The sequence below is a fragment of the Perkinsus marinus genome (assembly GCF_000006405.1).
Source record: "Perkinsus marinus ATCC 50983 genomic scaffold scf_1104296958234, whole genome shotgun sequence".
Lineage (NCBI taxonomy): Eukaryota > Perkinsozoa > Perkinsida > Perkinsidae > Perkinsus > Perkinsus marinus.
Genome location: NW_003206847.1, coordinates 80539 through 100642, shown reverse-complemented (window position 1 = coordinate 100642; position 20104 = coordinate 80539). Strand labels below are relative to the sequence as shown.

The 20104-nt window shown below is 48.8% G+C and overlaps 4 protein-coding genes and 1 non-coding gene across 5 annotated transcripts; 2 read left to right on the top strand and 3 right to left on the bottom strand.

The window, feature by feature from the left end:
* Nucleotides 1-672: 672 nt before the first annotated feature.
* On the top strand, nt 673-7437 carry Pmar_PMAR005994 (gag/pol/env polyprotein, putative; the record flags this gene model as incomplete). Its single annotated transcript, XM_002774368.1, has 1 exon — nt 673-7437. One exon carries the CDS (start codon nt 673-675, stop codon nt 7435-7437), a length of 6765 nt encoding a protein of 2254 aa, XP_002774414.1.
* Nucleotides 7438-7846: 409 nt separating this feature from the next.
* Pmar_PMAR005993 lies at nt 7847-7919 on the bottom strand. The gene has a single exon. It is a non-coding gene; the product is annotated as a tRNA-Arg (tRNA).
* A 288-nt stretch (nt 7920-8207) lies between these two features.
* Pmar_PMAR005992 (hypothetical protein) lies at nt 8208-10935 on the top strand (the record flags this gene model as incomplete). Its single annotated transcript, XM_002774367.1, has 3 exons — nt 8208-8327; nt 8374-9378; nt 9601-10935. 3 exons carry the CDS (start codon nt 8208-8210, stop codon nt 10933-10935), a joined length of 2460 nt encoding a protein of 819 aa, XP_002774413.1.
* A 1009-nt stretch (nt 10936-11944) lies between these two features.
* Nucleotides 11945-14173, bottom strand: Pmar_PMAR005991 (hypothetical protein; the record flags this gene model as incomplete). The annotated part of the gene is made up of 11 exons (XM_002774366.1): nt 11945-12070; nt 12121-12245; nt 12296-12406; nt 12452-12551; nt 12605-12720; nt 12768-12887; nt 12939-13122; nt 13321-13450; nt 13805-13890; nt 13948-14077; nt 14121-14173. 11 exons carry the CDS (start codon nt 14171-14173, stop codon nt 11966-11968), a joined length of 1260 nt encoding a protein of 419 aa, XP_002774412.1. The 3' UTR covers nt 11945-11965.
* A 962-nt stretch (nt 14174-15135) lies between these two features.
* Nucleotides 15136-18618, bottom strand: Pmar_PMAR005990 (ATP-dependent RNA helicase, putative). The gene is made up of 15 exons (XM_002774365.1): nt 18236-18618; nt 18091-18194; nt 17875-18043; nt 17732-17830; nt 17529-17678; nt 17175-17429; nt 16561-16694; nt 16413-16509; nt 16190-16362; nt 15994-16143; nt 15858-15942; nt 15709-15809; nt 15562-15664; nt 15403-15504; nt 15136-15309 (listed from the first exon to the last, which is right to left on the bottom strand). Exons 1-15 carry the CDS (start codon nt 18584-18586, stop codon nt 15175-15177), a joined length of 2208 nt encoding a protein of 735 aa, XP_002774411.1. The 5' UTR covers nt 18587-18618; the 3' UTR covers nt 15136-15174.
* Nucleotides 18619-20104: the final 1486 nt, after the last annotated feature.

The following is a 20104-nucleotide window of genomic DNA, read 5'->3' as shown; positions in this document are numbered from 1 at the left end:
TTTTGCAATGTTCATGCTGAAGTGTGTGTGTGTGTGTGTGTGTGTGTGTGTGTGTGTTAGTTTAAAGTCCGACGCCCTAGGGCTTGGTCAAAATTGTTGTAACCATGGTGAGTAGAGTAACAGCTGGGGATGACTAGTTACTGTAACAAATTGTGTCGGCATAACAGTTTGGAAGGAAGAACACTGAATTGACCGAGGGTACCTCGTGGATTAACCCACGAAGGATATTCATGCTGTAGTGCTTGAGAAAAAGGTGTTGATGGACTCCGGAGCGACTCAAAGAGGACTCAAAAGCGAACGACTAAAAAACTGACAAGGGTGGAACCGGGAGATAGAATGGGGTGCGCAATTATGCAAGGCTTGTGATGTTCCATCACTCCTTGCGATCTCGACCGTCCTTGATTGTTCCTAACTATTCTAGTATATTCCTATGTGCACGCACAAGGAAGACCGTTTCGTTGTGTGATAGCTACGCTAGTAGCGTACGCAACCTTAGTAATCAAAGTAAGAAGTATACGTATTAAGTCTCCAAGCTTTAGGAGACATCGTGATCGACTAAGCTTTATCTATTACTGCCGCTTGGTTGTGTTCTACCGACAAGTTGTTCGAGAAGTTGCTATATTATCGTATTGGAACACGACATCTTTTACCGGGATCTGATAAACAATTAGTATGGCATCCGGATCCCTACCTTATAGACGGTATATCAAGATACCGGGTCGTCTTAATTATGTGCCTGTTAATGTGGTTGACCGAGATGAGTATCATCATGGGTTGTTTATCCTGGTGGAGGCTACACTAGGTCCAGCTGCTGGCCCACTGCTGGGAGATAAGGTTATGTTTTACGTTATTGGCCATGGTCATTATGTTGGCGCATGGATTCCTGATGGTTACAAATCTACATGGAAACTTACCGCAGAGACGGTTCCGGGTGGTGTGGGAAGAATTCTTGAGGCATCAAGACCTCCGCTGACTGCTGACGATCTACTGTCCGATCTGGTTATACCTCCGCTAGAAGGAGTATTGGAGATGCCTGCATCGACTGTGCTTATGAACACTAGGGATTCGAGCATCCAGGCTACCGACAACGAGAGCGAGGAGGGTACCAATACTAGAGGCCTTAACGCTCAAGTCATGGATGATGAGGGTAACAAAGCGATCGGGCCTACGGGCGGAGTGCAACCGCAATTACTTACCCCATCGTTTGGCGGCTTAGCATCGTTCAGCGGTGCTGCGACTCCTCAGGGTGATGCTCGCTCCTCCTCTACTGCAGTTGAGGCTGAGACATTAACGAGAATGGATACACATGGGCAACAAGCTGCTCTTCGAGACCCTACCGGTTTGTCTCTCGTAAGGAATGATGGTCTTCAAAGTCTTAACCACCAGCTGCAAGGCGGCACCTCTCCCTCCGCTCCCACGATTTGGTTCCCCCATGGTACGTCTCACATAAACACCTATCCGCCAGTATATCCGGTTGATTCTTCACCTTCTACGCGAGAGCTGCCGCTTTCGAACGGTTCTGTATATGGAGTCAGTGGTCAGGGAGGTATCTCTTACGTGCCTCAGAACATGGGATACCCTACCGCTGCATACCCTACCTCTGCATATCCTACCGCTGCATATCCTATCATGGCGTATAATTCAGCTGGTACTCCTTCCACTAACGTGGCGGATATGTTTCCTAATGTGCCGACTTCCACCTATGCTGATCCATCCCAGAGCAACGTGCCCTCAGCTACCTTTCATCCGAATCCCTCGTTGGCGCTATCGTCTGCGACTCAACGACCACCTCATATTGATGTGCCGGTATCACCAATGGACCTACGACATATTCAACGCCAAGTGAATGGGACCCCTATAATCGCTGGTGGTATCTTCAAAGGGAATCGAGATGTGAGGCCCGTTAATCTGGTTAAGCGTCGTATAGAAGAAGCCGTTTCGAGTTATGCTGGAGATGCTGTCTTCTATTACTATTATTTGAGAAGAACAGTAGAGGCTGATGTTATTGAGAACCTACTACTTCCTGTTCCGTCTGGGACACGATCCTCCTATGCTATGATAGTGAACCTTTTTTGGGCACGGTTGACTGTTGCGATTGACCCGGATGGCGAGACCTCTAAGATTCTTGCTGCTTGGAATGCTCTTACCATGCAAGGTGAAGAGAGTTTTGTGGACTTTCTCGCCAAATTTGAGAGTGCTCAGAGAGCACTCGCAGCTGTTGGTAATCCTATGACGCCTGAGTTGGCCAAGCAGGCTCTGCTCTCGAAGATAACGCCTACCTTGCAGCAGTTTGCCAAGACTCATCAGTTGGATAACTACAGTCGTCTTATATGCAGGATTACATTAGAGGACCGAGAACGTCGTCAGCAACAACCACATCGATCTCGCTTGGCTGGCCGTAGCACTGCATCTGAGGTGAGCGGCATAGAGGAGACCACTGAAGTTGCTGCGAATTCGATTGCTGTGAACCAGCCCACTTGTCGAAGATGTGGCAAGGCTAATCATCTTGCTAAGGATTGCCACCAAAGAGAACCAGAGTTTATGTCTAAACGATGCAAGCGATGTGGTCGACGACACTTGGTATCGGCCTGTTCCTTACCATCCGATGTTCTCTGTACCCGCTGTCATGGTATTGGTCACACCTGCGTTATTTGTCCTTATCCTTGGAAGTCCGACTTCAACCAGTCCAATGGTAATAATACGAAAGGTGCCTCCCGAGACGGAACCGTTGAGCATGTGAAGCCGACGCCATCAACGTCTGCAGCGTCTACTCCATCGGGTCTCCAGCAGTTAGCTTATAACTTCGAGGTGGATGGTTCTGAATCATCGAAGATCGGTGATGTGCATCACGACTGTCAAGAAATTGGTAACTACCTCTCAACCACAAGTCCACATCAAGTGTCGTTTTTATTGTTTGATAAAAATGCGTCTCAGACGAAGGTGGTGAGTGGTCTTCTCGACACAGGGGCAGCGAAGAGCTGTCTCTCGAGGGCCTATTTCGAGCAGCTGAAGGCCGAAGGTTATGTACATCAAGAAGTTCCAGTTACTAATACTTATATCCGAGCTGCTAACAGTACTCGTACACCTATTACTACATCCGTGGTTTTGAAGTTGAGGTTTGTTACTCCGATATGCGATGGTGCTAGATCCCAACCACAACCCCTACCGTATGTCTTTTACGTATGTGATGCTCTTTCTCGTCCTGTTATATTCTCTACTGACGTCTGCGGTCAATCCGTGACGGGAGAAGCTACTCTCTGGCGTCTGGAAGGAGGCAGTAGCTCTCAGATAGCTGGGGGACTACGTATCTCGGCAGAGACCTTCCGGCAATTGGTTAAGGTCTGTAGACTCGATGGTGAGGCCGATCTGTACAAGTTCCTCAATGAGTACTCCTCGTCACGTGCTGATAATCAACAGATTGACTCGTTCACTCCATTCGCAACGTGCATCACCAGTGAAGATCATGATAGCTCCAAACCGTCCACTTATGCTGAGGCTGATCTAAATGGGAAAGTGTCTTCGCCTCAAAGTGTACTACAAGCCCAGATGGGTACTGGTGCGACAGTTGATGACAGTTGTTTAGAAGTCCAATGGCATGATCTATGCAGTGAAGATATCTTGGATTTTAACCTCTGCTGGCCATCGCTCGATCCGGTTACGAATGAGACCAACAGCGGCGATGCAACATGGCCTCCTATCGACTATGATCTATGCACTGAAGACGACATCACCTATGCAACGACAAAGGCTGATGGTCAGAAGAGAGGGTTCTATACTCTACCGTGGAAATCTGAAGCGCGCCCACAGCCCAATGTTATTACCGAGCTGCACAAGAACCGGAGTCTATGTGTGAGGTTAGCGAAGAGAGGCGTACTTGCGGCTTACTCGGGCGTTATTGATGATATGCTTGCTAAAGGATATATATTCGAGGTGCCAATAAGCACTCTCGTTCGGCATAGATGCCATTGTATTTATCATTTTCCGATCCTCAATGCATCCTCTACGAGCCCCATCCGACCTGTTTGGGATTGTCGGAATATCAACCGCTACCTCAACGCGTCCCCTACCTCTCCTTCGCATTGCAGTACCCTAAGTCACCTGCTTCGGTTCCGAAGGTATCGTTGGGTGTTCGTCACCGATCAGACCCAGGCGTTCTTACAACTTGTACTGCACTATGATGTGAGGAGGTTCGTCTGTTTCATCCATAATGATCGGGCGTTTGTGGTGGCTAGGGTTTTCTTCGGTCTCTCTTGTGCACCATTCTGCTTACAAGACACGGTGGAGAGGCAGCTTCGGCCTGTCGTCGAGTCGCTTGATGGTCAAGAGGCTATCAGCGATAACCATCAAAAGGATTTACCGCTGAGATCAACACCTCTGATCGAGGATTGTGATAGCAAGAAGGAGGGTGAGTTCGGCGATGTAGGTGCTTACATGGATGACGTCGTTGGTGGCTCTGATGATCGTGACACTAGAGATCGCCTCCTCCACGACACCGCATCTGCCTTACGAGCAAAGGGGCTGCAAGATAATGTGGCAAAGCGCATTATCAACTTTTTAGTTGGTGATGATTCTACACGTATTACCCCTATTAGTACTTCCACGAAGAAGGTCCTGGGTTATCTCTATGATGTTGGTGCAGATTGTATCATGGCAGCCTCTCTCACGAAGCTGGTTACTGCGTACCAGAATGGTGTACCTAATAACCGTAAACAACTGAGGTCAACTGTGGCGAAGTTCTATGACCCTCTTGGATTGCTCTTAGAGTTGTCTATGGGTATTAAGCTGATTCTCAACACTATAGACGATATTCCTGATATTCCCGACTCTCTCCCCTTCGACGATTATCCTCGTGATTGTAGTTCTCCCAAGGATATTCATCAGTGGTTCACAACTGTGAGTAGCCAGGTTCCGGTACCTCGACACATATGCTCTCTTAATGGTGAAGGTACCTTATGTGTTTACACTGATGCTACTCTTAGAGCATGGGCATGTGTATGTGAGGTCGGCGAGAATGGAGAGCGTATTTATGCTAGAGGTGGAATCTTTGGTAAAGCGGTATCACCGACCACCTTCAAGGCTCCCCGAGCAGAGCTCTGTGCTGTTCTCCAAGGCCTTCAAACCGTTCAGCTCCTACACTCTCAGTTTCGCCCTTTTGCTAACGTTGTCATTCTTACCGATAGCCGTCTCAATTACCATCGTTTGACACGGAAGACTCCTAAGAAGGAATGGACCCCATGGGAAGTTGCTCGGCTACGTAAAGTTCTGGTATTCTACAACCTGCTAACTAAGGCTGGCTCCCACGTTTGGATGGCCCACTGTCCGGGCGCTATTAACCCAGCAGATCATCCATCTCGGGGACGACTACCGCCACCTAGGCAAGATCACTCTTACTATGTTAGACAACATCTCTTTCGTGGTGCTGTTCTACGAGCTGTTCATACGGATGGTGTGTCGGACCATCCTGATGTTCATCTCAAGTCTATCTCACTCCAAATTCCAGACGACTTCAGTTCTTCTACGAGACCGAAGGCCGTGCCTACAAATAGGGCCTATAATCAACGAGCCCAAGACGACGACGATGACGACTACTTCTCCTATGATATCGATGATGTTATAGCGGGAGTGCAACAGTTCGCCCTGTTTGTCGTTGATGCTCAAGGGAGTAGTGTGGAAGAAGTACTACGAGGAGATCATCTACGAGCTCACCAGCTATATCAATACTCTCTGTTATCTAAGGTCTTTAGTGGTTGGCAACTGAATTCCTTGGATGCTATCACTCTTCGCACCCCTGCTCGGGATGTGTTAGAGATCTTAACGAAGAAGGCGCAAGCTACCGACCCCGAGACCATTGAGCTTGTTCGTAAGCTTCGAAGACCTACCGACTATAATGCTCCTCTTCCCCGACATTACCACCAATATCTGGGCCTTGAAGACTGGTCTGACGAGAACGGTGACTCTCAAATCCTTGTTCGACGGAGTAGATATGATGGTGATCAACTTCTACAGCAGTGCATAGTTCCTGCTAGTGAACACCTTCTCCAACGACTTATAACCATCCGCTATCACTGCAAGTATGGTCATGTCGGGAGGGTCCGTACCCGCAATAATATTTCACGCCGCTTCTTCTGGAGAAAGTTGGGTGCTACCGTTAGTAGAACGCTGAGAACATGCACTACTTGTGTCACGCTGCGAGATCAGCGGCGTTTTCAACCTACCGGTGGATCTAAGAAGGTATCCGAGTTGGACATTTGGCAGTACTGTGCTGTCGATGGCCTTGGTCCGTTGAGGGTTAATGAGGATCTGATCGAGAATGATGATAGTGATCCGAGAAAGCGGCTGGCTACTATCAGATTGATTGTTATAAGCGATTTGGTTTCTGGGTTCTGCGATGCAGAATATACGTGTTCCTTTGATAAGGAGGACACGTTATACTCTGTATCTACGATACTATGGCGCCGTGGATGGCGTACATATCTACTCGCTGACAACCATAAAAGCTTCACCAACAAGGATTTTAGGAAAGCTATTTTACAGCATGGCTCTCGACTACTGTTCAGTGGTATGAACAATCCGGCTATGAATGGGGCCACTGAGAGGAGTCACTCGATACTACTCTATACTTTGAAGTGTCTACTCAGGGGACGGAAGCCCGACTTGATGACATTCAAGCTTATCCTACAGAAGGCTCTGTTCTTGGTAAACGTACGTCGACGTTTGGATGCTTGCTGTTCACCATTCTATCTTCTTCATTCCCGCGAACCCCGCATACCTGGCCTGCCCCAGCCTACTGAGGATGACGATGAGCAGAATATGAGTGGTGTTAGTTGCACCAATGCCGACGCTCTGGATGGTCAACCAGTTGAGGTTACCAAGGCTGCTCGACGACAACAACTGCGGTTGACTAAGCTCCGAGACGTTATCCAGGCCTATGAGAAGAATCGTGAGGCGAAGCGATTGAGTGGAAGAGGCTCCCCCCATGCATCGAGATCTCCCTTCAGACCGGGAGATCAGGTGTTCGTTTTCACTCGAAAATCCTCTAAGATGGCCAATAGCTATCGTGGGCCCTATCAAGTTCAGGCTGCAACGACTCATACCCTCGTCGTTAAGACGTCTAGAGGTTATGAAGTTCACTCAGTTAACAACTGCAAATTATGCTCTACTGTTGACGAACAGAACCGACCATTTGTTCGATTATTCGATGATGTTGACGACGACGATGTGGAAGGTTTTATGAAGAAGACTATACTGCTGAAGAGGCAAGAAGCTGCTCGATGTCCTGCTACTACATCACCTATTGCTCAAGATGGCCCGTCTTCTCACTCCCTACCCCCGCCGAAGTCGTCTTCAGGTCCGTCTTCAGGTTCTGGTCCAGTAACCAGAAGTCAGACTGGTACTGTTCCTAAGAAAATATTGATGAGAAATGTGTATGCTTCGTGAACTTACTCCCGTAATTTTTCTGCTTCTATCTTGAGTGTCTGATAACAATAGGTTGTTAGCCAGCTATCTGCAATAGCCTTGTTTGCCGGGGCGGGAGGATGTGATGTTCCATCACTCCTTGCGATCTCGACCGTCCTTGATTGTTCCTAACTATTCTAGTATATTCCTATGTGCACGCACAAGGAAGACCGTTTCGTTGTGTGATAGCTACGCTAGTAGCGTACGCAACCTTAGTAATCAAAGTAAGAAGTATACGTATTAAGTCTCCAAGCTTTAGGAGACATCGTGATCGACTAAGCTTTATCTATTACTGCCGCTTGGTTGTGTTCTACCGACAAGTTGTTCGAGAAGTTGCTATATTATCGTATTGGAACACGACAGGCTTGTACATGGTATAAGTTGAGAAAAACGATCTCGGTGGGACTCGAACCCACAATCTTTGGTTCCGAAGACCAACGCCTTATCCATTAGGCCACGAGACCATACATTGAACTGTCTCGGCGGACCGTATTGGAGAATCCAATATGCAAATTCCCTTAGATTCTCAGACATGTTCGAATCCTCGATTTATTGTAGTCAAACAAGACAGGCCCTGATTCAGGGCCGCCCTGAATTAAACAGTGACGAAACCTGTTTGCTATGGATCTGGCTCTTCTGGGCGAGCGAGAAATACATCGGATGTTCGAACCCCTTCCGATGAAAGAGTTGAGTAGCTGATTGAGTCGCCATAGACTAGTCATTTTAGTGTTGTAATATTGATTGTATTGGTAATGGTGTATACCTTCACGTCTGATCAAGTCCTGCAGGCAATAGTGACGGCAATTGCATGTGCCTTTGCCGGCATACCTGCGATGTTCCCGATTGCACATAAATACATTCAATTCTACATGGTAGGCACTCTACAACCGTCATCGTTGATTGATGATATCTCCTCAGCTCGAGCCTCCTATCTGGGCCGGTTTCAACTCTATACTTGATTTCAAGTCCTGTTTGTTGTTCTTTCTGCGAGGCGTGGTTGGCACTTGGCTTGCCACTGCCATGGGTTGTCTCCTCCACCTGATACTATCTTCTATCTGTGTCGCTTGCGGCATTGAGTACTTCCAAATTTGGGCTATGGTCATCGCCCTTCCCCTGACGTACTTCGTCGCATTGTCCCATCCCGATGCAGGATGTAAACTATCGGAAATCATCAGCTATGTCACGGCGATTATATCCCTGTATGTTCCCATAGCCATCAACATCACAGGGCATCCCTACCTAGAGGCTCTCTGGAACGCCATATTGGTTTCCTATGGTCTCCTATGTGGGTTCGTCCCCGTATTGGTCCTCTATCTCCTCGATTGGCTACCGTCACCATCAGCAAATCCCCTTCAGAAATTCAACTCCGCCACAGCCGACTACTTCGACGTCCTCAGTGCCTACGTTGTGAGCGGCGCCGAGAACCTGTACACCATCGATGCTCATCATATGAGCTACGACAAGTCGCTAGTGGCTGCCAGCGCCTATGTACAGGACGACAAGTTGAGGAGCATCATCTGGCGTATGGCAAGCGCGTTGTATTCGTTGAGAAAATCTATCACGGCGGGCACTTACGATGATGTTATCGTTGAAGCACTATGGAGGCCAATGTCGGCGAGCTTACTAGAATTACGATCTCAGAACCGTGCGGTACTGCGAGCAGCTTCGGGTAACGTCCCAACAGCTGGGGATGTGCCGAATCTTATGTCAACTGCGGTAAGATGCAAAGAGAGTCTGAATGAGGCTTCGATGGTGATGCGGAAGTCCATCAAGATGGGCACAGTGAAGGCGTTGGACACGGAGGGGATCACTAGGTTCCACTTCGCGATAGAGTCAATCTTGAGATACGCTGAGCTGGCAGAAGAGTATTCATCGGTGACGGCTCAGCTGAGGAGACGTGGAGTGGACCAGGACGAGGAAGAGGTGATTCGGGCGGAGCGTAGCTGGGGTAGATGAAATTTTGGGGAGTTCTTGTTGGTTTCCGTACGTGAACTTGTAGAGTAAGTGAGGACACTTCTGAGCTCAACTGGGAAAAGCGAAGATATATTCCCGTAACAACACTGACAGTAAAAACGCGTGATGTGGAATGATCGACAGAACAATAACAGTATCAGAAAATTTTCCGGCTTTTACATCCCGTATTAGGTTCGTTGGTGGTTCGCCTTGTGCACAGCTACGAAGGGGTTGATGTCCTGGGCCAAGACCTGGTGGTCTCGTCCAGTTTTCTATGATGATGGTCAGTCGCGGGCAGAGCATCTCCTGTTCCCTCTGAAGGCTTCCCTAGCTACGACTATCGCTATCATAGTACTCTTTCCATGGGGTAATAGTAACGCGAGTGTCAATCGTAAGTTTCTGTGGATCTACTTGGCAGCATGCTACTGTGTTCTGCCAGTAGCAGGAGCGTGCCTGTTGAAGATTGGTAGAAGGCTTGTCGGCCTCGTTGGTGCTCTCCTGTACGGCCTCATATGTGTGGAGGCGAATCCGTTCAACCACGCGGCGTTCTTTCTGGAGCTCATCATATTGGGTTTTGTCGGAGGCTTTGTCAAGGCGACGCCGTTGAGTTATGCTGGCTCGGTGTTTATACTAACGTGGACGATTGTTGCCTTTACGCCGTCGGTGGCCTTGGGGGAGGCTGAGGAGGACATCCTATGGGGTCTGGGGTGGCGATGTGCCCTCAACTTGGTGGGTATGGGAATCGCCTTTGTATTTTCCTGCGTTTTCTTCCCTGTATACGCCATCTCGAGACTGCAACACGTGTCGGCCTCAGCATTGGAATGTGCTGGTAACAGCATTCAGGATGCCCTTCATCAGTTGGCCAGTGTTGGCTTGGCAGTAGAGGAAGAGGTCGCCTTGGTAGACGGCCGGGAGGAGGTCGGCCGAGAGTTGTCGGGCATCTCGAATCGTCGTGCCTCGCTAGTTGCTGATGCCCATGCGGAGGTGTCTGTGTTTGGCAAGCTCTTCATGAGGGTCGCTTGTACGAAGTGCTTTCAAGTTCAACCATTCATAAGCGAAATAACGACCGCGGCCTTGAGCGCTTATGGAGCAACGACGGCATGTGCGCTGAAGGAGAGCTCATCATCTCAGGGGGCGTTGAAGGCCTTGGGTCCCCATCTCAAAGAGCTTAGTATTGCCCTTGGAAGATCTGAAGAAAGGATGGTAACGGGCATGTCCATTGCCTGCCGAGACGCTACACGGGGAGCGTTAAATGATGATGTTCATGTGGAGATGTTACGGTGTCTTGATGCTCTTGATGAGAGTAGAAGCACCTTAGATGGAGACGATGATGACGGGGCTAGCAGTCTTTCTTATGCTCTCTATTCGCTCTATCTGTTTATCGAGGAATGGGAGTACATCGAGACGTTCTTGTTTGGTCACGACGAGAGCTCTATGAGGGTGGTTGAGCTGCATACTAGAGGTGTACCCGATTTGTCGCCGAATTCGGTGGGAGATGTCGAGACTTGCGACGCTTTCCATGTGTGATTGGCAGTTCATTCGCCATCACAGGTTTATATCGAGGTGGTGACGATCAGAAAATCTGATCGTCTTGTTGTTCTTTTCGGAACCCTTAGTCGGTTGCTAACCTTGAACGTGTTCTGTTTATGCCATTTCAAGAGTTGCGTTATTGAGTTCATCAACCTTCCCGGCTATTATAACCGATGTCGACCGCAAAATTGAACATCCACACTCGATGAAACGTGGGTTTGGAAACAAGCTGAGGTTTAAGTCTTCAGCCCTGAACTCTTCATGAAGAACTGCGCTTGCTGAACTGTGAGTGTAGCATTTGTAGACTTACAAGAGCTTTCCCCTGACAGTCCCATTTCAGTTACAGTGCGGAAGGTGTCAGTTTTTATGCCGGGTGTGGTGGTGGGATAGGTTGAAGAAAGTGCTGAATAATGCCGAATTCTTATAACGCCACTTGTTGGGCAGCTATCTTCGAGGTGAGTAGTACAAACGCACACACTCGCATTGTGTCGAACATGGCGGGTGAGGTGAAGACGGAGCGACAAGCCACTCGCTTCCGGATTTCAACCTGGGATAACGACTCGTTAGCTACGAGTTATGAAAACTCAGATATGCTTTATCACCACAGCAATAATTCTGTCTTGACCACTTATCAGATGAAGATTACTCCGTTAACCACGATGACGCTCTCAAGGTCTCCCCAAATGAATACAGCGCGTATAGTACGTTCATAGTCGTCTCATTAAAAGGAAATACCGGCATTTCAGCGATGGGCTTGGCTCGATTGTGCAGCAATGAAAGTATCACTCACTACTTATGAGGGTACACCCTCTCTTATGAGTCATAAGGAAGGGTAATCGCCCAATACGGCGACGAGTATAGTATTGGCTACAATTATGCGAGGTGTGACACGTGAGTGTCACCAACTAAGCTAAGTGGCATTGATCGTGTTTTACAACCACCCTGACTTCTAACACAAGAGCTTGGATTCAGTAAGGAAGAAACTATTAACAGTATAATCACGCCACCAACTTGTGCCATCATCTACTTATTGTTTCTTCTTATCATCAATGGCACCCTTCTTGTAATCCTTTACCCTCTTCTTGGCAGCCTCTGCCTCAGCCCTCTCCTTATCATGCTTCTCTTGACGGAGCTGTACCATACAACCAATCATTCACTGTGAAGACCGAAGGATCGACTCACTCGATCTTTCTCCTTATCAGCTAAGCGTTCAGCATCGGTCTGAATGTGGCCAAGTAAGAAGGAGTGCATCCCGGCACCAATGAAGCCTCCCAGGAATTGCCAAAAGAGCCGACTTCCTAGTAGATCTGAGCATCAACAACAGCATGAAACGGAGGGAACCTCCAAGGCGCCTCACTAGCATAAGCTTGGTGGTTATCAGATAGTAGCCCTTGAACGCTGGAGCCGACCAACTCGGAAACGGTTGGGATGACTCGACTGTCTTGAATGCAACCAAAGTATATGAGACCTGGACAGGACCGTCCGGACCAACGATCGTGTGCTTGGCTCGTACCTCCAACGATGATGGACTTATGCGGTACTCTTCCCGCGATGGCAAAGGCGATTAGTGCTGATGTGATGGCCTCTAGCGTAACTCCATCAGCTGTTGGGATCTGATAGATTGCGATGCACGATCGTTCCAGAGGCAGTGCCTAGATGACCTTACCACTGCCACAGCAGGCACGCCAGTCGTTTTCGAGAGTAGCCCAGCCACAGCACCTCCGATGAGCGTTGAAGCGAACGCTATTGGAAAGGCACACGGCAAGTGACCAGCCGAGAGGTCTGAGGCAAAGTAGCTGATGACTATGATGTAAACGCGAGGGGCTCACCAGCGACGGTAACTGCAACACGGCTGGGCAGCGCCTCGTACAACACGGCGGCTGCGAGGGCCCCTTTAGTGGGAGTTGCCAGGGAGATGCTGCCCACTGCAAAACTGCTCAACAGCATACCTGAGGGATAGTCATCAATCAGAGTGGCGCACGCAGGGGGAATGCACTCACCCAAGCCGACGTTCCTCGAGCTCAATAGATATGCTGCAGCCAAAGCCACGGACAACAGGAGCAGTCCTGATGCCCACAGAGCGTCACTAAATACCATACCACCAGGAGCTGCCTCCGAAGATGTGAGCATACCCGACCTAAGGCCGGCCCACTGCACTGTGAGACGGCTCACGATGATGTTCAACTGAATGGGCGATGATGAACAACATGATGAAGTATTCACAGAGACATACTGTGAGGGGTTGTAGCAGAATAGATAAGGAGCTCCCATAAGGTGCCTGGCCTGGCAGGGTCGCTACTGCTGTCGACAACAACACTGGGATGAAGGAGCCGGACTGAGGAAGTGACAGTCGAATACTAGAGGGAAGAAGGAGGGCCCTACCAGCATTGGTGCCGTAGCATGAGTGCTATACATGAACAAATAGTGCATCGCTCCGCCGAAAACTGATCCCACGAGTTGCATTATCATAATCAACGTCGCTTGGGAGTGTCGGAACTCTCCGGTGAGCATCCTAAGGAAGATTATAGCGCCGAAAAGAACGAATCATTATTGACAGTTCTGACGCGCATTCACAGAAAGTTCCACAAATTTTTCCAAATTTTATATTTTTTCGAGAAAATTTCAGAAAAGTAATATCGAAATACTTCACTTGTTTCTAAAGACAAGAATGTTCCCAACGGAAGACTTTCGACTACATAGCAGAATAGCAAGACGCTGATGGGAGATCAGAACAACAATTCATTTTGCCTCCCATCATCAGGGGGGGGGGGGATAATTCACATTTAGTGACAATATGGAAATTCCACCTGCCAGGCTCAGCTGCCTCTTATACTTGCGTTTATTATGAAAGAGAACTGATGCTTACCCGAGCATTGTGGTAAAGGTGTTGCCAGTAACCTTCTGTCGCAATGCATAGGTAAGCAGGCACGGTATCAGAGCCACTAGACGTACCTAAACAGCACCACAGATGGGTGGTCTTAACGCGATGTGGAAGAAGTGTGGTATGACATCATCGAAAGTAGTAGCGGCAAAGCCGATGAGCATCGAAGCCGCCGCCTCAGCGACCAACTGGGGCTTCCACGCCTTGGCTAAATGGTAAAATCTAAACTTGGAGAAAATCTCATCAGCGTTGGCGTACCTGAGACACCCATGAGGACCAGAAGACAACTACTTGCCCTTACAGCATGAATGACAGCACGAAGAGTGCGAGCAGCCAGTCTCTCGAGGTCTTCATTTTGGAATACAACATAAGTCCAAAAACTCCGCCCCACGATAAGCACGACAGAACTTGAATAGTGAATGACGCTGACCACATGAGGATGAGGAGGAAGGGAAAGTCAACTACTACAATGATTAGATTCAACGGTAAGGAACTAAAACGACGACTCTCGGTAGCCAACATCCACTGTGACGATGTTGACAGTGAAGGTATGCATGTGTTGGTGACAATATGGAAATTTTGGGAAATTCTCATTGGGTCTGTCTGTACATTTCTACCCGAATTCGTATGTAAACCTCTATAATCAACGAGGAAACTCCTGAGCTCAGCTGATGAGGAAAGCGAACATATATTCCTACTCCAACAGTTAATGCTGTTAACGCGAGCCGCTATAGGAGGCAACCTCTAAACATACAGCTGAGAGGGATCGACAGCATAAGGCAAGTGGGCGCTTTGGCCCATTCAGTTGAGGGTATGTGCTTATAGGACTCCTACAATATCCATACCACTCCAGAAGTTAGAATACCAGTAAGAGTAAAGGAAGACTCTTATTTGAAAGGAGTATCGTCATTGGAGTCGAGTTTCTGAAAAGCTGATAGACACCATATGATATCGTCAGGATCATAGGCTCGATAGTTCAGTTGGATCTGAAACGCACAGGTTCAACCCCGGCACCCGTTTCCTCCTTAGGACTGCTGCTCGTGTCAGTCGAGGCATCATCCATCCTCTCCTTCGTGAAGGCCCTCATGAGGACGCCCAAAACCGATACCTTTTCCCTCCAAATTCGCCGCTCCTCCCCGACTCAGCCAAAGCACACGAGCCCGTCTGAGTCCTTTTCCTCGAAATCATCATCATCGAAATATCGCTGCTCCAACGACGAGAGCGGGCGAATCTCCATGTGCAAGAAAACAACCTGTTCTGCATCTCGCCAAACCGATGCAACGATACACCCGTGATGAGTGTGGAAACGTTAATGTGCTCTCTCTCGATACGTATAGGAACAACAACAACTGCTACTAACTGCGCCCTCCTGATCTCTTCTTCTCCATACCTTTCTTGATACGCGCTAGTTGACGTTTGGTCTCCGAGTTAGGCAGTTCCTCTATATTGTAGTAGCCTGGTGCCAACTCGAGCAGCCACTCCCCTTTTATCTAACATCAATGCACTGCTCATCCCTCTACTATTACACAGGCTCGAGACTCGCAACAGCTTCGCTCCGCCGCCGGTGTTTTCCCGATTATTACCGTCATAACGGTCCTGATGTAGTTCTTAGCCGTCAATACCAACTCATGGTAGAGTACCCATTCCGGTTTGTGCTGAATGACAGTAGAAGGATGTAGCATCACCTGAAAAAATACAGAAAAATGCCCCAACCAGGGATCGAACCAGAGACCTCTTATTACAACTTGATGCTCTCGAGTAGTGAGATATACCCCAGCCTTTTGCAGGTGAGCCACTTGCATGAAGAACCCCGACAGTATACATTTCCTCACGTTATTTGTGAAACTGTAAATAGTGACCTCTCACGAAAGCTAACAGATATGTACTACTCTGGATGGTTCCTCGCCAGACTCGGAGTATTCAGCCCAACTCGATCGGTCAGCCTCTTCAGCTGAGCCCGGACATTCTCCGCTGACTTCATAGTACGATACTGAGGAGCATGATAATTTCATGGCGCGTGACGGTGGCGATGTGTTACATTGATGTAGTTATCCCAACACCATTGGGACATCGCTTTTTCAACGCCATTGCACTGCACCTTATACGCCATATAAGCATCATATCTAACGTCACCAATAAGTATACCCACATTTCCATACCACTCCTTCCCCTACGCCTGCATCAGAGTGAGATGATCGCCATCCATATGCACAAACTTCTGCTTAGCCGCATCGGCCTCCTGCTGGGCCTCCTTCGGTCGGAGGAAGCACTGTGGTACCGAGAGCATTGCTATGATAGTTATCGCCTCCTCAGTACAGTGGAACCTGATTTCAACGAATTACGGTATGGCACAGACTAACAACGCACTACCGGCCACTTCGTAATAATACGGCAGCCATCTGAGGCTCCACAGGGAAGTCGGCCATAGTCCTGCCGAATTCAGTGAGGTCTCCCTCCTCATCGAGGGCCCCTAGGTATACGAGGGTCTCCAAGGCTCGCATCATGGTCTCGGGGGCTGGGGGGTCCATGAAGTCGAAGTGCACCTGGGGAGGCCGCAGGTTCGATTCTTGGCGCCGACATATTTCTCGCTTACAAGATCGTCGATCCCGAGCTTCTTCAGCGTCAAAACGACAGATGAGAGGTTCGAACGCAGGATCTCGGGGAAGGTCGAAGGCTGCAGATCTCCGTAACTATTATACCAAATCTTCCACAATCTTCTACCCACTTCCAAATCCACCTACGCATTCTCCGTATACAGACGGAAGCATTTGCCTGGCCGGGTACGACCAGCCCGACCCGCCCTCTGCTGAGCTGAGGCCTGTGAGATCGGCGACACCAACAATGACTCCATCCTGGTGCGGGGGTTGAACACTTTCTAAAACAGCGGAGTTTCACCACCCTAGTGATATGAAACACACTAGTGAAAATGTATTTCGCGACTACTGCATATCACCGCGAATATCGCGTTCACGTAATACAAGAGAAACTCCATTGAACGCGTACACATAAACCATCACAGCAACGAAAACCCCTCCGCTAACACCCCTTCCAAAACGAGTACGATAGAGGGCATCCAAAGGGGTGTTTCGTGAATGCTCTACGCCATTCCCCCCTCTCTCGAAGTCCTCGTTGGACACAGTTTCAAACTATGCATATCCTACACAAGTACACAGTACAACAGTGGAGTTTCACAACCCGTTTTACATGAAGTGGTGTGAAACTCTGCGAAAAACGCGATATTCGCGGTGATATGTAGTAGTCGTGAAATGATTATGTTGTAAAAGGGTATACTGTACAGTCTTAGTGCTGTAAGGCTGTACACACTCGTACACAGTGTGAAAGACCGATAACTCACCTGTTTAGAGAATCCCGGATCAACGACATAGACAATACCATCTATAGTGATGGAGGTTTCTGCCACATTAGTGGCCACAACCACCTTCCGGCCGGGCGGACCTCCTTCGTATCTCGGTGGTGGAGCCTCCTCGAAGATCTTCTGCTGCTGTCGAGGAGGTAGACTAGAGTAGAGTGGGACCACTAGGAGCTCGCCGTGTTCCCTCATAGTTCGCATGGAAGCTGTACGAAGCTGCTTACAGGCGTTCTCAATTTCCTGAAAATCAAAAAACACCCCTTCTAAGAATCGAACCCACAGCCTGTATATGACGAGCACTGAAACCTACCGCTACACTAATTTCACCACTCCTATTACCTCTTCTCCTGTGAGGAACAGTAGTATATCACCACTTCCAGCCGGCTCTTCCGTATGTATATACACTACAGTTTGGACGGCCGACTCGAAATAGTCCTTCTGCGACTCGGGAGAATAAAAGATCTCAACAGGATAGGTTCGGCCGGGGACCTGAGTCACACTCCTCCTCCTCGACGAGTTAGAAAAGGAGTGGTATGAGTTACCTTCAACAGAGGAGCGTTGTAGAAGTACTTGCCGAAAGCCTCTGCCTCCAAAGTAGCACTCATCACTACTACTTTCAAGTCGGGCCGATTGGGAAGAATCTGCCATTAAAATGCACTATGTGCGGCTCGAACCCGGGACCTACCTCCTTGAGCAGACCGAAGAGCACATCAGTAGCTAGTGTCCTTTCATGAGCCTCATCCAGCATTATAACGTTATAGCGACTGAGCTTGTTATCTAGCTGTGCCTCTCGTAGGAGCATACCATCCGTCATATACTTCAGCATTGTATTAGGACCCGTCTGGTCCTCAAACCTAAACACACTCACATCATTATTACCGTCATCATCGACTGCTCTTACCTGATAGTAAAACCGACCTGTTCCCCAAGGGTGACGTCCATCTCTTGGGCGACACGCTGAGCGACACTCATAGCCGCGACCCGTCGAGGTTGAGTGCATGCAATCTGATGATCAATACCACCACAGCTCGTCCCACTTATTTTACCATTTTTCCATCAGAAGCGTATCCCGCCTCCAACAGGAACTGCGGCATCTGCGTAGTCTTGCCAGAGCCCGTTTCCCCCACAAGTAGCGTCACTTGCGACTTCTTCACCAATTTGAGGAAGTCGACTTTCTCCCGCCAGCAAGGCAGCTGTTGCCGCTTCTCGAGAATCTCATAGTACCGTTTCGAATAGGGCGCTCCCGTCAAAGGATTGGTCCCCTCGGGAACATCCACGACGGCGGCCTCAGGGTCTGCCGGACGATCCCAGTTAGAGGACCTCTTCCCACTGCCCGACTCGACAGCGGCACCTCCAGTTTGATCGTAGCCTCGCTTCAAGTCTACACGGGTGCGCATGAGGTTAAGGAGAACGATAAAGAGGAGAAGCTGTGGAGAAACGACATAGCTCGACACAACGGGCGAGAACTATTCTCTGCCGGATGCTTCTAAGCAGCGTCGCGGCTTTGACTCTCATGAACTCAAATGAACTATTTCCGAATACAGAAATATGTTTGTGCCTGTCCCATCTACTGAGGAGGCCTTCGAATAGGCCTATGATATCTATGATTGTTGCGTCGCGCCGCCCCAGGATGAAGTCGCACAGTACTATACGACCTTATGCCTGTGGTTTACCTGCCATCCGAAGCCGACAAGTTTTACGGCTTGTGAGGGCCTCCCGCAAGCCGATAGCACTACCGTCCTGTCATACCTCAACGAGCAGAATTCCAAGCAGTACTAAAAATTAAAGGAGAATCTCGCTCGCCCTGGGTTTCGACGAAGATTAAACGAGGGAAATACATATTGAGGGCTTTTTTGGAAACAGCCAATTATCACGATAACATGATACACCCAGCCATGCAAAACAACAAATCGTCTTAATCTGTCTTATTCTGCGAGCCGGGGCAAGTATTGAGCAGTCAGACTTCGTCAGCTGACCGCCGCTCCACTGCTTGGGTCAGTCTTCGGCAGGCGGACAGCTGGGCGTTTTACGGCTCACCGAGCCAACTCGAGGTCGAGAGTCAGCGCTAGTGGTCACCGCTTCTGTGCTGCCGCCCTGGCTTCAAGCTTCGGTCCTGCGGGCCATCCACTCCTTGGGTACTTCTTTCCAGGCTTGACTCTGAAATACTGACTGGGAAATACATATTGAGGGCTTAAACACCGGAGGTTGGTTCTTCAGGAACTATCGCAGAATCAGGCAGAAGATGGTCTCCCCAGAGAGTCATCCACTCTACCTAGTGAGGATACCCCTGTCTGTGGCTGCGGCCACTGGTATATAATGTGCATGACTTAGATGCGCACTGTCAAACTTGTGTGCGTATTGTCAAACTTGTATGGTTTATTGTCATTCTTGATTGTGATATATTCTGTCAGTGTCAACATGAATTCTCATCGTCAAACTTGGTTGTAACAAAAAAAGACAAGTGACAAACTTGGATTCTAATGGTCAATCTTGATTGTAACGAATTTAGATTGTGACAAACTTGAATTCTCAAAGTCAAACTTGCTTGTAACATTGTCATTCTCGTCTGCTCACTTGTCAAACTTGCACGGGAAGAGGTGTAGATGCGGCATGGATACATCTTCAAGATTGTATATGAGAGAGGATCTATGATTGTGTCGCATTATAGGAACTAGATGGGATGGTTCGCATGCCATGTAATCCGTAGCCATCTGGCTCAAGTATTGTATTTTTGCTCCGCATCACGTCTAGTCGTGTTGAAGTACAGCTGAAGGACCCTAGGATGGCCGAACACAACGACGGTGTCCAGCGGAGCGGTGCACTCCATGATATGCCATAATAATTGAGACTTGTCATCCATCTACAACCTAGACTGCCGAGAGGTCTCCGTGAGGTTGCCCGGGAGAGGTTCAGAC

Coding starts and splice junctions, on each gene's coding strand:
- Pmar_PMAR005990 (XM_002774365.1), bottom strand. CDS start 18,586: ATGCGCACCCGTGTAGACTTGAAGCGAGGCTACGATCAAACTGGAGGT. Junction 15,810..15,857: donor GTTGGGATAACTACATCAAT/GTAACACATCGC, acceptor CATGCTCCTCAG/TATCGTACTATGAAGTCAGC. Junction 15,665..15,708: donor CTGGCGAGGAACCATCCAGA/GTAGTACATATC, acceptor CACTATTTACAG/TTTCACAAATAACGTGAGGA.